This window comes from Serinus canaria, chromosome Z (assembly GCF_022539315.1).
Source record: "Serinus canaria isolate serCan28SL12 chromosome Z, serCan2020, whole genome shotgun sequence".
In the NCBI taxonomy this organism is placed as follows: Eukaryota; Metazoa; Chordata; class Aves; order Passeriformes; family Fringillidae; genus Serinus; species Serinus canaria.
The window spans coordinates 30,110,354-30,126,604 of NC_066343.1; the positions used below are offsets into that span (position 1 = coordinate 30,110,354).

The 16,251-nt window shown below is 41.7% G+C and overlaps 1 protein-coding gene across 1 annotated transcript; it reads left to right on the forward strand.

Annotated features, from left to right (window-relative positions):
- The first annotated feature begins 1,893 nt into the window (after window positions 1-1,893).
- Window positions 1,894-16,210, forward strand: CLTA (clathrin light chain A). Its single transcript, XM_030237209.2, has 5 exons — window positions 1,894-2,167; window positions 8,582-8,619; window positions 10,474-10,591; window positions 11,952-12,063; window positions 15,767-16,210. Exons 1-5 carry the CDS (start codon window positions 1,957-1,959, stop codon window positions 15,936-15,938), a joined length of 651 nt encoding a protein of 216 aa, XP_030093069.1. The 5' UTR covers window positions 1,894-1,956; the 3' UTR covers window positions 15,939-16,210.
- Window positions 16,211-16,251: the final 41 nt, after the last annotated feature.

A 16,251-nucleotide genomic window follows, 5' to 3' on the forward strand; every position in this document is an offset into this window, starting at 1 on the left:
AACCTTGCTGTTTTTCTGTGAGAGATGAAATTCAGGAAAGTCTAGGCTCCGGCCATACCAGATTCTGAGTTTTCAAAGGAAAAGCTAGGCACGTCCTTTATTTGACTAAATGAGATGAAGGAAGCTCTCTGTCATACTACAGGAATTTACTTGTGCTTTTTTTCTCAAGCAAATGATATTGATGGGAGGAAAAAGTGTAACTGAGCATGTGGTTTATCTCAGCCATTAAACTCCCATTTACAACTGTCTTTCAGAGTTAAATTTTTCTCTGAATTTGGCCTCCTGAAATATGTCTGAACCCTTGTTTGGGACTATAACATAAGCCTGGATAGAATTACCTCTGGGCAACATGTAAGCAGAATTAAACAAGTACCTCTTGCAGCAACTACACCAGCTTGAGGGCTGCCAGCGTCATCTTCTCCTTTCTTACAGAAATATTTTCCCCTTCCTCTCTGCAATGCCAATAAACTACATCCACGGCCAGCAGGTCAAAGGAGGTGATTGTCCCTCTCTGTTCACGCAGAGGGACAATCACCCTGGACTACTGCACACAGTTCCCATGCCCTCAACCTAAGAAAGACATGGAATGGTTGGAGCAAGTCCAGAGGAGGCTACTATGTTGATAAGAGGACTGGAGCACCACCCCTAAAAAGACAGACTGAGGAAGTTGGGTCTGTTCATCCTGGAGAAGGTTGTGCAACCTCCCACTCTGAAGGGTACTACAGGGAAACTGTAGAGGGATTCAATGTCAGGAACTGTAGTGACAGGGCAAGGGGTAATGGGTACAAACTGAAACGGAGGAAATTTAGGTTAGATATTAGGAAGAAATTCTTTAGTCTTCTAGGGAGAGACTGGAACAAGTTGCCGAGGGAGGCTGTGGATTAGAGGGTTGTGTCCCAGCCCTGGCAGTGTTGAAGGCCAGGTTGGATAAGGCCTGAAATAAGCTGCTCTAGTGGAAAGTGTCCCTGCCCAAGACAGCAGGGGTTGGGACTGGATGATCTTTTAGTCCATTCTAATCCATTAATATTCTACAATGGTATGATTCCATCTGTGTTATAAGCCAGATAAGAGAAAATGATCAAAGCAATTGCCAAAAAAATTGTATCAGAAACCACTGCCCTTCTGATGAAAATTTTGTCAATAGAACACATGCTTCCTGAATTTACACTGGTTTGACCTCATCAATGTGTATAAATGTCTAAAGGCAGGGGTGTCAATAGCAGGGAGCCAGGCTTTTCTTGGTGGTGCCAACCACTAGGACACGAGACAACTGTCAAAAACTGATGCACAGTAAATTCCACTTGAACATGAGAAAGAGCTTTACTGGATGGGTGACTGAGTATTGGAACAGATTGTGTCCAGAGAGGGTGTGAAGTCTCCTTCACTAGATTTATTCAAGAACCACACAGACACAATCCTGTGCCAAATGCTCTGGGATGACCCTGCTTAAGCAGGGAGGTTGAACCAGATGACCCACTGTGGACCCTACCAATACCTTCCGTGTTTCTGCGACTTAAGCTTCCCTACATCAGACAGAAGACTCCCAAAATCACGAGAGAAAGATGTTTGACACAACTGATGTTTTGAACGTATTCTGCGGGTTCAAATTTGCCTCCAAGTTGCCGACGGACCCCTGTCTTGTCCCAGCGGAGCGTCTGTGCTTTGTCAGGCTGGCAGAGGCGACTCCGGTCCGGCTACAGCCCGATGGAGCGGAGCCCGCTGCTGCCACCCGGCTCTCCGGGTACCGGAGCCGCGCTCTGCCCCGCCCCGCCCTCCGCTGCTCTCTGGGCAGTGATTGGCTCGCTTTCCGCAGGTCCCGCCAACGGCCGCTCGCTGATTGGGCGGAGCCGGCGGTGCTCGCCGCTCATTGGCGCAGGGGGGGCGGCCCCGCCCTTTCCGCGCTGCTGCCCGGCGTAGGCGCGGTGCGGAGCCGCAGCTGCCTGCCCGCCTTCACCCATGGCCGACACGGACCTCTTCGGTGCCCAGCAGCCGCAGCAGTCGCCCGCCGGGAACGGGATGCCCGACGGTGGCGAAGAGGATCCCGCCGCCGCTTTCTTGGCGCAGCAGGAGAACGAGATTGCGGGCATCGAGAGCGACGAGGGCTTCGGCATCCTGGAGAACGGCGAGGTGCCCGAGGCGCTGCAGTGTCCCGAGGGCCTCGGCACGGGTACGCCCTGCGAAGGCGGCGGGTGGGGCTGGGGCTGAGGGGTCCCGGGTCCCCTTGTCCCTCGGGGCGGCGCGGCCGGGCGGGGGTTGCCCGCTTGACCCTCGCCCCGGCGCTCTGCCCCGAGCGGGGCCCGCTGCCCGGGGGTGGGTCGGGGCCGTCCTAGGTACGCTGTGCCACAAGGTGAGCTACCTCCCTGCTCCTTCGGTTATAGTTTGTGTCCCCTGAAGATGCCTAAGGCGTGCCCGTGTCCTAATGCGAACGGCGCTGATCTCGTCTAATCCAGGAGCCTGTCTGAAGGAAGGCTTCTGAAAGCTGAATGAATCCGCCCCTTGAATTTCTGTCTTCAGTGGGGGTGATCTCAGTCTTGAAGCATAAGAGCAGTTAAGCTAATGTTTAATTTTACTAAACCTTTAGCCTTTGTTCCTTGGTAACCTTTGTACTGAATGTAGCAAGCCCGACACTGCAGAACCCGCGTTTGGAGAAGGGTGGGAGCTGTGTATTGAGAAGTATGGGTTATAGTCTAATGGTGGCTAAAGCAGCCCAAAATAAACACTTCTCCTTCTGAAAGGTTTTAACTGAAGCCTGAGTGGAAAGGGGTTGATGTTGCAACACTCTCAGAAGACTTTGCTTCTACTTGTCACCAGGGCCACAGGAACATATTTGTGACATCCCTTTGTCACTGCAGTAGGTTGCCACTCTCCTTCAGACTAAGTTGAATACCTGCTCCCCAGTTCATTGTTGGAACATCTTTAGAATTAAGTCTTCATTTTGCAACCTGATATCAGAGACTACTGATGTATCTTATGTATGAGGGGACAGCTTTGTAGTATCTCAGTCAATAAAGCTCATCTGGATAAACTAGGAGACCTTCCAGTGCTTATTTAGAGGTAGCACTGTACTTAACATCAGCTCGCTCATAAGTTCCAAAGCATATGGATTACATACTCCTGAAAAAAAGGTATTTACTGGGGACTGTTTTGCTCCAGCACAAGAATTTGAGGATAATTGTTATCAGAACACCATCCTGTTTTGGTACCATACATAATTTGACTTCCGTATTCTATGTATAGTGCAGAAACAGACACAATGGTCACTTCCCTTCTTGCTTTCAGAAGCCTTAGACAAACATCATGCCTTACATGGGCTTTGTGTTCCAAACAGACTCTGGAACATTAAAGTGGCTGTTTGAAAACTAATTTAGTTGAAAAAAAAATCTATCATTGGCCTTTCCCACAATATACTAAAACAACTGGAAGAGTATGTTCTTTACATACATGTAATGATGACTATTGCAAAGTGTTTCCTTGTCAAAAAGTTGATTTGTTCAATGCTTCTAGATTGGTTTGTTATTTAGAAGTAGCTCTTAAATTGCCTTTCAAGCACTTTTTTTCAAGTCGTGTAAGTTGACTTGTCATGAAGTGCAAAAGGGTTATTGGAGAACTTTAGGAAGAAGTTAAAATAATAAATATGATAATATGATCCAAGGATCTGGGAACTCTAGGCAGGAACTGTATGTCATCTTGCTTTCTTTTATATCCTGGGATTGCATTTGTGCTCTGGCCTGTTAAATAGGTGTGGTAGATGATGCTTGTGGACTTGTGGTGGCCCTGTTTTTTAACAGAACATTGATCTCTGAGCCTGTACTCTCTTGCTCCATGTTAAAAAACACAAACTTCAGCCTTGCAAAATGTACTGATTCAGGCATGGTGACAAATGATGTAATGACTTCTGTTGCCATTTGTGTTAGACATTTCTTATCAGTACCTTAATAAATATCAGACAGTTGTAGTCTCTGGCATATTAACTAATTAAACGCTTCTCTAATTGAATAGGTGAATGCAAATTTCTTCTTGAAACAATGCAAGTTCTTATGTAAATCCTTAAGCATCATGACCAGGGATTTGTGGATTTACTTTTTTTAACCGTAACCTTTCTTGAACTCCTTATTTACAGGTCTGTTGGATAAGTTCTTTCTAAACACTGGGCCAAAACTAATAACTTGGGCAGCTCTCAACTGAAGTTTGAAGATCTTAACTTCATATATAGTCACAAGCAGTTATCAGCATCTTGAAATACACTTTTTGGAATTATAGTTTCTCATCAACAAACAGTCTTTAATTTCATTCTCTTGGTAAATGATTAGACAAATATATGGGCAGAAGTGATCTTCATGAATTGAAAATATCAATATTGGGAATTCTGTTAATTGTCATAATGGTGGATACTGGGTGAGTATGGTGGGAATGGCGGAATGTTGCCAGGCTCGTGCGTCTCACACAGCATCATTTCATGTTGCCGTGATCAGGGTTGGAATACTGATCCAGGCCTGATCCAGTAGGGCATTCATTATGTAAATAGCTATGCCATTCAAGCTGCCTGAGCTTGCAAAAACCTAATCTTATTTCCCTTGGAAGGTGAAGCATAATCCCTGTTCCAGAAAGCAGAGAGTACTGTATAAATCAAGTAATACAATGCTGTTGCCTAGGTGTGGGTAACATGATATCTTATGACATTTATTTTTCAGTGATGAATCAATGTCCATGTATTTGCAGTGAGATTCTGACAGTAGTATCTTGAGGTTGTATTGGTTCACTTACTATGTTCTCTGAGCAAGAGAGAGAGTTCTAGGGGAAATGTGTGGTTTCTAGATGCCAATACATCATGGCAGTTTGTTAAGTAACTTCTTATGGGGAATTTCATTCAAAGACAAGCAGTTCTATATGTTGAAAATCATGCAAGTACACAAATTTAATGTAGGCTGACTAGTCTCAAACATTTCTTTTACATTTTCACCCCTGTAAGTTTTATATGAACTTGACTGAATTATGAATTATTATTATTTTCCATCTTTCTTCGAAAGATGTTAGTGAGCTTCTAGCATTTAAGAAAATTAATTGTGTCTGGTGATTTTTCTAGGTATTTCATTTAATAACCTTTCAGGAGCTGAGTATCCATTTGCTTCAAAATTGTTTAGGAAAGAATTGATACCTCCTGACTCTGTAGTTAGTACCATAAACAGAAAGAGTTCTTGTCTGCGACTATTGATTTTTTTCTTAACTGAACAGCCGTTGATCTGGGTTTTGCTATGCAATCAGCATCTGAGGCTTCAGAGCCCCATAAGACAGCCCTGGTAAAGGTATGAGAAGGGAATGGTATCTGTCTAGCTTGTGTTAGTGATGCTGCATTATTATGAAGTCAGGACAGAAAAATCTTTTTGTTTTGTTTCCAAGAGAATACTAGTGGAAATGTGCAGAAGGTGGAAATTACAGAAGCTGTTACGTTGGAAAATTATAGAAGCTGTTCTGGCAGAGTGTTACTGCAGGTGTGTTTTTAATTTTAGCCTATTGATTATATTGAAAATGAGGGAACTCGGGTTTTGATAGGACAGCAGATTAAACTAAAACACTGTAAAGAAGCACTCTTCCTGAGCTGCTTGCCTTTATTTTGCACACAGGCAATGAGAGTGAGTTATGGCTAGAAAAATTATTTCTTCTCCAGGTTCTTGCATAACTGGAGAAGAAATACTTTCATGTAAATGAAAGTTTTGTAAAAGATTCTTCTTTCTTATCATGTTAGGGGTTAGAGGTAGGTAAAATGAAAGCATGACTGTCCCTAAAAGAAAAAGGATGATAAACTAGGCCTTGAGTGGTGAATTTACTTAACCTTATGTCAGAATGTATTAAACTTTATGTTCTTCTGTAGCTTTAACTAGAGCTGCTAACCAACTGAAAGTAGCAGCACTTAGAGTATTTATTGTTTAAAAGAGATGCTGAAGGTAACTCATAAAAAATACTTACATTTTAAAAGAGTATAAGAAAAATGTTTCAGTGTACTGCAAAGCCCTGCCTCTGATGTTTCAGAAAACAGTCCTCTTTTGCATTGAGAATAAGACTTTAGAGAGGCTGGTGAACAGGGCGACGCTAACTTCCTTTTAGGCCAAGCGATACTGAGTGGTAATAATTATAGTAGCAGCCTTCAGAATAGTTGATCATCATTGTGATAAATGTCTGAGGCCATATATTGACTTCTGTGACTGAAGTGACAAAATGGCTTTTGTATTTATCTTCAAACGCCCTAGCCTTTTCTTTTGTAAGCTGTAGTAAATGTGGAGGGTATTAATGCTAGCCTTCTATTTCTGGTAAGCCTTGGTGTTGTATCTCCTGTGAATGCAAGGCAGCTGATGTGACTTATCCTCTCCAGACTCTTCCAGACTCTAAAAGGTGTCTGTGTTGTTGTATCAATGTTCATTATTACCATATTGTCAGCACGTGTTGCAGAATTGTAGATGTTTATATGTGTTCATTGCGGCAGTACTCTTAAAAATAAGAGTTTATCTAAAGTTCAAAAGCAAACAACAAGGAGTATGGATCATTGCCAACTGAGATGTTTCTAAATATGTGGATTTTAACTTCAGGAGATACAATACTATGATAGAATTGGATAGACTCTGAAGCCAGTAGAGAAGTCTCGTTGTTCATGGCTGCTGAAAATGTTAGGACGGCACTAGCAGTATTTAGGCTTTTTCTGTGGGAAGCTTATGAAATTGCATGTTTCTGTGAACAGAAAAATCTGATACACACTAGCATCGATTACTGATATGAAGGCTGGCGGACTGTTTCTCTGTTACTTAGACAAGCCTGAAGGCAGGAGAGCTGAAATGAAGGCTTGACTATTGGTCTTGTTCCAGTTAGCACACTTGTACTGGCATTTGACAGCATGCTGGTGCAGTTCTGTTTCCTCTTCTGCTTGTGATAAACTCAGTCAGCATGCTGACTCTGCAGCTTAATTGCAAGTTCTAGGGAGGTCAGAACAGATGGGAAATTTGTTCTAATACTGCTAATGCTTCTAACCTGGGTGCCCTCTGGAACCACTTAGTTCAGTGTCTGTTAGTGGCTGTTTCTGTGCAGAACAAAAATGGCCTTTAGACAAAACTATGTGTTTCATCTCAGGCACAGCCTTAAAAAGTAAAGTTGTTCCTTTTACCTGCCAGCCTGAGTAGTGAAGGCCATAACAAATGTTTTGGTATGACAAGAAGAGCATAATCACTGTTCTTGGAAGCATCCTCAAGATTTATGAGCCCTCTCACCCATCTCGTGACTTTAGTCTTTTTAAAGGCCTCCTGTACCTTGCAGAGGAATAGCAATCAGACAAAGTAGCAACCATTTCTCAGTTATGGAAGTCTAGTTATAAAATATCAGTTTCTCATAACTGAAAAGCTATTTTTTCTTAATTTGAGCCTTCCCTTGCAAAAGTTAGTAACTACGTTCTTGGGGACTAGTATTCTCCAACTTAACTGCCATTCTTGAACTGATGAATTTACAGTCCTCTACATAGCAGAGTTAATGATTGCTCTTCAGGGCTCAGAGATAAAGACTTAAAACACTTGCCTAGTTCACTGATAAAGGAGTATGAAGAACTTCCTGTGTGCCATTCACTAGAACTATGAAACTGGTGCGTACCTAGCCACAAACAAGAGGACAAAGCAGGATAACTTGCTTCATTTTAGGTCAGTTAGCTATCTGTTTTTAAGAAGGTGGTGCAAAATAATGTGATTTTTCTGCTTACAGTTTGTTACAGTCACTTCTTTCACGGAGGGGTGTAATATGGACACACTTTTGTCTGATAGATTTATCCATGGTGGTATGAGTAACATGAGTACTTGGTATAGCACGCTGACAGATGTTACCTGGCACTGCTCCAAAGAGATGCCCTGCTGAGATTTAGCACTTTCTGAAAATCTTGGTGTATTTTGTATAGTCCAGAGATTTAAATAGTTTCAAGAACTTAAAACTTTGACTCACAAGTGGTATTTGTTCCCTGCGGGTGTCTTGCCACTGTCATTTCAGAGATAATAATGCTGCAACTGAACTAGGAGCTATCAAGCATGTCATCACCGATGGTAGCAGAAAGGTGACTTTGCTAGGAATGTTAGCCATATCTTTGAGCTAATTAGGAGATAACACTAGGATAAGAATTACCAATTGTTGGCTGCAGCATTGCTAATCTTCCAGGTAGACACTAAAAAACTGGTAGTCATCCTTCTTAAATTCAGAGCAGTTGTATATTAGTCAGCTTCTAAGAGAGGGAGGACAAAGTGGGAGTAGCTTTAGAACACAGTCTATAGCAGCTTCTCAGCAGTATCAGCTCTGCTTTTTTCTGTTGTTAAAAGCAGGATCTCATGATAAAGAAATGACCTTGTATTTCTGGTTCTGCAGAACAGTGGCTCACTTGGTTTTTCATGCCTGTCCAGAAAAGTGCAGGGAGAAGGAAGTGTCCTTGCAGGTATCAAGTAACATTCACTTTCACAACTCCCACATTACCTACTTTAGTAAAGCTTTCCATACAAGTTACAGAAATCAGTAAACCTGGCTGTTCTATCTTTCTCAAATGACTAAACAAGTCACCTCTTTACAGATGCTGTTGATGGAGTGGTTAACGGGAATGTCTATCAGGTAAGATAGAAGTATTCTGTACTTAGAATGTGCTGTTCTACTCTGAGAACTTTACCTTAATATAGACTAATACTTCCTATTTCTTGTCTTTAAATAATTTTGTCTCGTATCTGAGGAGGGTCTTCTATTCTGGTAGCTCGTCTCATGGAGTTGTCAGTCTTCTTAATTATGCCCATCCTCTGAACTTAGAGGCCACATAAAGCAGCAGCAGTTCATTTTGAAATGTGGCTTAACAGTACATAAGCACTGTAAAGCAGACTGTTAGGCTCTGTGATATGACTTTACATTGACTTGCACTGGCTGCTAAGCTGAAAGTGTGCTCTGATTACCTATTTAAAGAAGAGTTTTCAGATTTGCTTGCTCTTTAAAGATAATTCATGCATCCTGTTTGTCTTACCAAGATAGTCTTACAAGGAATGGACTGAAAACATTATACATTTCTCAGTGACATGAAGATGGATGAAATTAAGCTTCTGGCTAAAAAGCTCAATCACAGTGTGAAGGCATGTTAGACAGCCATGGTAATGACAAAAGGAGGAGATACCTCCTTTATTGGTGTCAGGGAGGAATGAGGCACGCTAAGGCAATCGCTTTGTCATAACTGAATTTCACACCAGTTTATCCATGGCATAGTCATTACCTGGTGTCACAGTTGGCTTGTTAGCCTGATTTAATGCATGCTTGGGAAGGAAGCAGCATGGGAGCGATGTACTTCTCCTTAGAGTTTTAAGTGAATGCTGAGTTTTGTGGAGATGCAAACAGCTTTCACTGCCACTGACATTCTTATATCCTCAGCATTACTGTGAGATTGATGGGACAACCTGTATTTCACAGGCCCTTTGCTCTTCCTTGTACAACAGAAGGTAGATTTCCCTCTTTAGATACCTTGATTTTGTGTTTGGAATTCTAAGTGATTAGTTGCTTTGGTTGACAGAGCTTCCTCTTAATCAGAAAGAAGAGACTGAATGGGCTATACATAACCTAGGTTTTAGCTACTTGTAACTAGCTAGCCCTGCAGCTGGCCAGTTTATTTTGCTTTGGATATGAATGTGAAGCCTAGTGGTGTTGCACCAGCCTAGTGTCTTCTCTTTATTCCGTCATTGAGGGCTACAGGAGGTCCAGAGATGGGCAAGGTACAGCCAAATCTGTGGTCAGCTGCAATTGCTGCTCTTAGGAGTGGTATTTCTTAACTCTGTTAGGGGTAGGATGAAGCAATAAAAGTTGATAAATTAGAGTATCTTCTGTAGCAAATACCAAAATATTCATTAGCTTGTAAATCTGGTGTATTAATGTTAGCCCTATTAATTTCAGGTCTTTGAGATGTTACATTGTGAAAAGGATGCTAGTACTGTTCCGATGATTAAATATTGAAATGCCTCTTGGGTTATAAGCTGTATACAGCAATCCAGATTTTGTAATGTGGTATGCCAATGTCTCTAAAAGTAGACAGATAAGGTGCAAAGAATGTTTTATACTCCTGTACACAAACCATAAAGAAAATTATTTCACAACAAATAATTAAGGTGAGATGAACTCAGAGAATATATGGCCTACAACTGTGTAGTGAGATCCAAGGCATTGTCTTCTGCATTCTGCAGGCTTAGTGCTCTGGCACTAACTGCTTGAGGCACTTTTATTTCCAGTTGTCTTGAATTTTTGTTTGATCCCTGATTTCTGGAGGAAGCCCTGTGTTAAATTCCTTTGATTCTGCTATAATTTGTAGCAAGATGTTTTTTAATGGTGGAAATGTGTTATTGGCTCAGTTCAAATAGAGTCTAATTTTCTATAGCTGGCAGGCAATTATTTGAAATCACTTGTTATGCACAAATGACTTTACTATTCCTTTCCTCCAAGGAGAGTAATGGTCCCACAGACTGCTATGCTGCCATCTCCCAAGCAGATCGACTGCAATCAGAACCAGAAAGTATTCGTAAGTGGAGAGAGGAGCAAAAAGAGCGCCTGGAGCAACTTGGTAAGCATGGTACTTGTTGCCTAACCTAATTTCAGCTTCTCTCAGGCTGAGAGAGGTGGGGATGTCCTGCCTGGGGAAGAGAAGGCTCTGGGGTGACCTTAGAGCAGCCTTCCAGTATCTAAAGGGGACCTACAGAAGAACTGGAGGGGGAATTTTTACAAGAGTGTGTTGTGTAGTTTACAAGGGGTAATGGCTTTTAACAGAAGAGGGTAGATTTGGATTAGTCAAAAAATTAGGAAAAAATCCTTTATGGTGAGGATGGTGAGGTGCTGGCACAACCTGCCCAGAGAAGCTGTGAATGCCCCATCCCAGGCTGAATGGGGTTTTTGAGCAGTCTGGTCTAATGAAAGGTGTCTCTGCCCACAGCAGAGGAGGTGGAACTAGGTGATCTTAAAGGCCTCTTCCAACTCAAGCCATTCTATGATTCTTAAGCAGTAGAATTCTGAACCATGGCACTGCCTCTTCAGAGTCTTAACATGCTTCCTGAGTTCAGGGAGCAAGCCTAGATGAATTTTCTAGTAAGGAGACTTAAGACTGATGTCAGAGTCAGCAAGCGTGTCTCTGAACCTTACAGATGAGCTGACAGAAAATTAAAAGCTTTTGTAAGCTTTGATGTTAATAAATACTGCAGGCATTAGTAGTTTATTTCAAAGGATAAAGATAATTAATTTTGTAATTGCTGATGCCATCTGTTGTCACATGGATCTTAATCTAATAACTAAATTAAGAAAATAATGGATTATTAATGAAACAAAATACAGCTATCAAATGTAGTGGTACCTACTCATGGACAGTGTCTAGGAGACTACAAACTGGTGTGCTTCCCACTTAAGTGGTGGAGGAGCCTTTGCTTGAAATCGTTAGGACAGAACCTTCTGTAAAATGTAATTCTGGATAGAGCTGACCGTTTTACTCCTCTTTTGTACTAGTTACAGCAGATGAGGTTGTCCTGAACTGTAGGCTGTGTGTAAAAGTATGCAGAGTGCCAGGTTCCTTCACTTTGTCTAAGCATAGAGGCTTTACTAAGCTTTGTTCTGCCACTGGCATAACAGGATGACTGTTTCTGGTTTGAGCAGTTTGCAGAGCAACAGATTTACTGATTCTGAACTACTCTGCAAAGTGCCTATCCTAAACTGAAGTGAACTGTCCCAGTTATGCACAGGAGTTCTGTTCAGCTAATCCTTTGAATGTTTTTAGTATTTAGAGTTCTTATGAATCTAAATCAGGAAATCTCCCTACCCTTACCTGAGTTGGTGAAGCGACTGTCTGCACTAGAGTGCACCCTGAACTGTCAGTTGAAATGTTTGTGAGATGCATTTGAATACAAATGTGACTGACAAAGCAATTCTTAAATCTTCAGATGCAAACTCACGAAAGCAGGAAGCAGAATGGAAAGAGAAAGCAATAAAAGAGTTGGAAGAGTGGTATGCAAGGCAAGATGAAAAGCTCGAGAAAACAAAAGCCAGTAACAGGTAAAGTTTTTCCAGCCATCAGGTTCTAGTTATGAAAATAATTGGGAAGGGAGGTGAGAATACTTCTTCTGTGTCCTAAGACAATAGTCCTTCAGATCACTGAAGTAAACACTCCTATTACCTACCTTTTAAAGTTTTCTTAGATAATCTAGATTAAATATCCAGGAAGCACTGAGATGGTGATCAAGTATTACTGAGGATTCCTTAGAACATGAAGCTTGAACATGGCCAGAAAATATTTTACTCTACCCACTTGTTGTCATGCTCCCAGCTGCACAGGCCTTTAATGCCTGCAGTTACCTACCCTGAGATTAGCGTTCTTACTTGCTTACTTTAGGACACATGGAAGTAGCATTCTAGTTAATCTTTGCTACAGGTAATTTCATTAAATAACTTAAAATCTTTTTGCTGCTCTTTTTGGAAGCAGTTCAGAAACAACATGACTCAGTTCTGCTAGTGAAAAACTAAATGCGACTGTGTCTGCAGTGGTTTGAATTGTCTAATTATGGGTTCTGTGGTGGAAAGTGATGCCTTGGTTGCTGGAACAGTAACCAAGGCATCACTTTCTTAGAAGTTTCCTGGGGAATTTTGACTTCAAGCTACATGAAGGTAAAAGTGATAGAACTGACTTAATGCCTCTTTAATCTCTACTTCATTCTGTGCAGGTAATCATAAAGACTGCTTTATATTTGGGGAACTCACAGGGTTCAAGATGAACTGCTGTTTTGTTCATTTTGTTGCTGTTTATTTGTTAGTTTGTTTTTTTAAAATACTGCTTTTCTTAACAAAATGGCCAATAGGTTTGTCTTTATTAAATAAAGTTCTTCATAGAACTACTCTCCTTTCCAAAGGAAGAAAGTGGCAAATCCATAATTCTGCCTTCAGAATTATGGATTTGCCACTTCCACAACATTCACTGAGGAATTAACTACCTTTTGGTTGAGTGAAGAAAGGGTAACAGGATTAGTACTGTCCTAGTTGGTGGCCACAGTTCATTCATTACACCCTCATAGCTTTATTATGGCCAGTGTTTCAGTGCAGGATATGGAGTCTGGAGTAGGGCTCATTAAACAGGTGTTCAACAGAAGTGTTTGGCATTCTCATCATCCTGGTGTGATCTCTTGCCTGATGGTAGTTTCTGTCCTCTGGGAGTAGTCTAACGCATTGGGGCTCTAGTCCTCAACTAGCTGATCCCAACTGCTAGGATGTAGCAGAATTTCTGTGTTGCGCCTCTGACCAATGGCTTAATTGATCCATTCCATGTGATAACTGCTTTCCTGCTACAGTAAGTCTAGGTGATGCAAGGTTAATCTGCTTGTTAAAACTGCCTCCAGCTGTTTTCCGTACTTCTCATCCTTATCTCTTTTCTCCTGCCTGCTTGCCTGCCTGTTGGACTACTTGCTACCTAGGGTGGCAGATGAAGCTTTCTACAAACAACCCTTCGCTGACGTGATTGGTTATGTGTATGTTGCTTAACTACTAATTCTGTTTGCTAGTCGACGTGATAATAAGCAGCATCAGAAATAGTGCTGAATGTCTGAAGGTGCTTTCTGAATATTTACTTTTTGGACCACTTGGTCTGCAGTATTAAGTGCAGTTCTTCTGTATGCACTGCACAAAGATTAAGTCGTATAGTGTACATAGCACTGGAATTACGGTAATGACTTCAGTACTCTTTAGACCTAAGGGTTTACAGTTGTTTCCAGGCCAGTGAACATTGCTTAGCAAGATGCTTTGCTGGGGATGTGGGTTAGTGCCTGCAGTTTAACATGGATGCTGTATTTAGTACTTCCACGGAGAAGCAGTGTTTAACTCTGTAAACACTCTGTGACCACCTGCTTTGCCTACATATGAGAAAAATATTCAAGCAATACTTGCACATAAAGGTTCACAAGGAAGCCAAGGAAGGTAGAAGGGAATTGCCTGACATGAATCAGGACAGAAAATATGCATGTATGTAGAAATAGGAGGCTGTTAGAGAACGGATGGAAAGTACAAGAAGGCGGCATTGGGAAATCACTGTAAACTGCTAGGAGGACATTTAGGAGCAGTGTAGATGTTTTGCCAGCCTAATAGGTCAGTGGAAACAGAGCTGTGATTTTCAAGCCCCAGTGAGCATGCTATTTTCTGAGGGGTAGAAGGATTGCAATGTTCATTGGCTTGTTCATGTATTTTAATTTCTTCCCTTAATTTGTAGACTTGAATTGAAAGATGGACATGCCACAGATTCTAAGGTGACACCTTTAGAAGGTGTACTGGTGAGCTGTGTTGTGGCTTTGAGTGCATTAATATTGAAGGTTTGGTGTGAAATTCACAGCCAACTGTAGGTGGATGTAAACCAAGACTTGTGAAATGATGGATTTACAGGTGGTGTTTAACTTTCCTGAAATCTCCTGGAGTTAGTTTTGTTAGATTTTTTTCAATAAAACCCTTATTGTTATATGTCCAATGCAAATGTGCAGTGTTAGTGCTGCATAATAAAACTGGCTGCCTGTTTCCTGAATGTAGGCTAAGCTACTAGTGCATGTTCAGCCAGCTAATCATCTGCATTAAACTCATTCTCATTTTCTATATCTGACTTAAACTTTCTCTCCTTGTTTCTTTTCTTCTCTTCACCTTTAAGCACAAACATAAATCATCCTTGCTACAGCCTAGAACAGTTAAGTAAAAAAATCTTCACTGCCCCTTAAAAGTGTCATGTCACATAAAGTAGCAGTGTTGTAGTGATCCTTGTCTTCAGTGGTGTCTGTAACCTTATCATCCCTGTGAATAGTGCTGAACCCTCATGGGAGAGTCATTTTCACTGCTTTCTCTGTACTGCTTGTTGGAGTAGATGGATTTGGTTTGATCTCTTGATGCTTACTGTTTCTGCACTCAGGCAGCTACCAGGGCCCCACATCATGTAAACTAGATGCTGGAGTGTTATCCCTGCATTGAAGCAATGCTATTGGCAGCATAGAAAAGCCAAAATAATACAGCTGGGAAGCCACTGGCACTATCCAGTACATAATGTACAAAGCCTTCTTAGAATCTCCTTAGGGTGAGAGCAGGGGAAATCCATTTGTTCTGTGAGGTGACCTCAAACAAGTCATCTCCTCTGCCAAGATACACTGTAGTCTATTGCACTCACAAGCATGGGATTCCTGACTTAAATTCCTTATGATTCATGCTGCTTCACTACATCATTGGAAATCATCAGCAGATAGTTTTATGATGGCCTGTAGGCCTTGGGGCTGATTTAAATCCTCAAATGGAATTTGTTTAAGACATGCTTGCAGGCAGTTGTAAATTTCCAGGTGGCAAATGTCCAGTATAAGCCATCAAGCAGCAGAGGCTTAACTAGTTAAGACCTGGGCATTTCTCCATAAATAAAATGCCTACATAGAAGTACCTTACTTCCTGGAAGCTAGTGTGGCGACTCCTTAGGCAAAGACTCAATAAGTATTCTTAAAACCAAACACCTGTATTCCAACATTTTACACAATCCTCTGCGATCCTCTGCACTGCTTGTGCATAGCATACTACTGCAATCTACTTTCATCTCCAGGATTGGGGCAGGGGGAGCTTACGTGGCCATAATGTCCACAAGCAGCTGTCAGGTCACATTTCTTATGAAACATGCTGAAAGAATCTGCATCCTGTAAGAGGGAAGGAGTGCCTTATATGCTGGGCATTAACACAAGGTGCATTGCATTGCTTTTAGGGCAGCTGAAGAAGCCTTTGTGAACGATGCAGAAGAAGTTTTTCCGGGCACTGAGTGGGAACGTGTGGCTCAGCTCTGTGACTTTAATCCCAAGTCTAGTAAGCAGGCAAAAGATGTGTCCCGCATGCGTTCAGTCCTCATCTCACTCAAGCAGGCTCCACTGGTTCGCTGAAGCAAAGCTCAATGGAGATACTACAAATGCAATATCTTAACATTACTCAGAGAAGCTATGTTTGCAGTAATTTGATTAATTGTTTCAATGTGTATTTTTGGACCACATCATGATGTATCTAGAGCTGATCGTCGTTTGATTGCATGTTCTTCATGATGTTTCCTTTCTGTGTCTGAAATGGGAGAACCTCCAAAACTGTAGTCTCTGTGCTGTTTTGCACCGAGGTTTCACTTCCTACATTACTGATATTAAAGATCTGTTAAACAGCAAAATGTGTTGTCTTTGGATGAATTGAGGTCTCCTGCTTCCCCAT

Coding starts and splice junctions, on each gene's coding strand:
- CLTA (XM_030237209.2), top strand. CDS start 1,957: ATGGCCGACACGGACCTCTTCGGTGCCCAGCAGCCGCAGCAGTCGCCC. Junction 2,168..8,581: donor TCCCGAGGGCCTCGGCACGG/GTACGCCCTGCG, acceptor ACCTCTTTACAG/ATGCTGTTGATGGAGTGGTT. Junction 10,592..11,951: donor AGAGCGCCTGGAGCAACTTG/GTAAGCATGGTA, acceptor TTAAATCTTCAG/ATGCAAACTCACGAAAGCAG.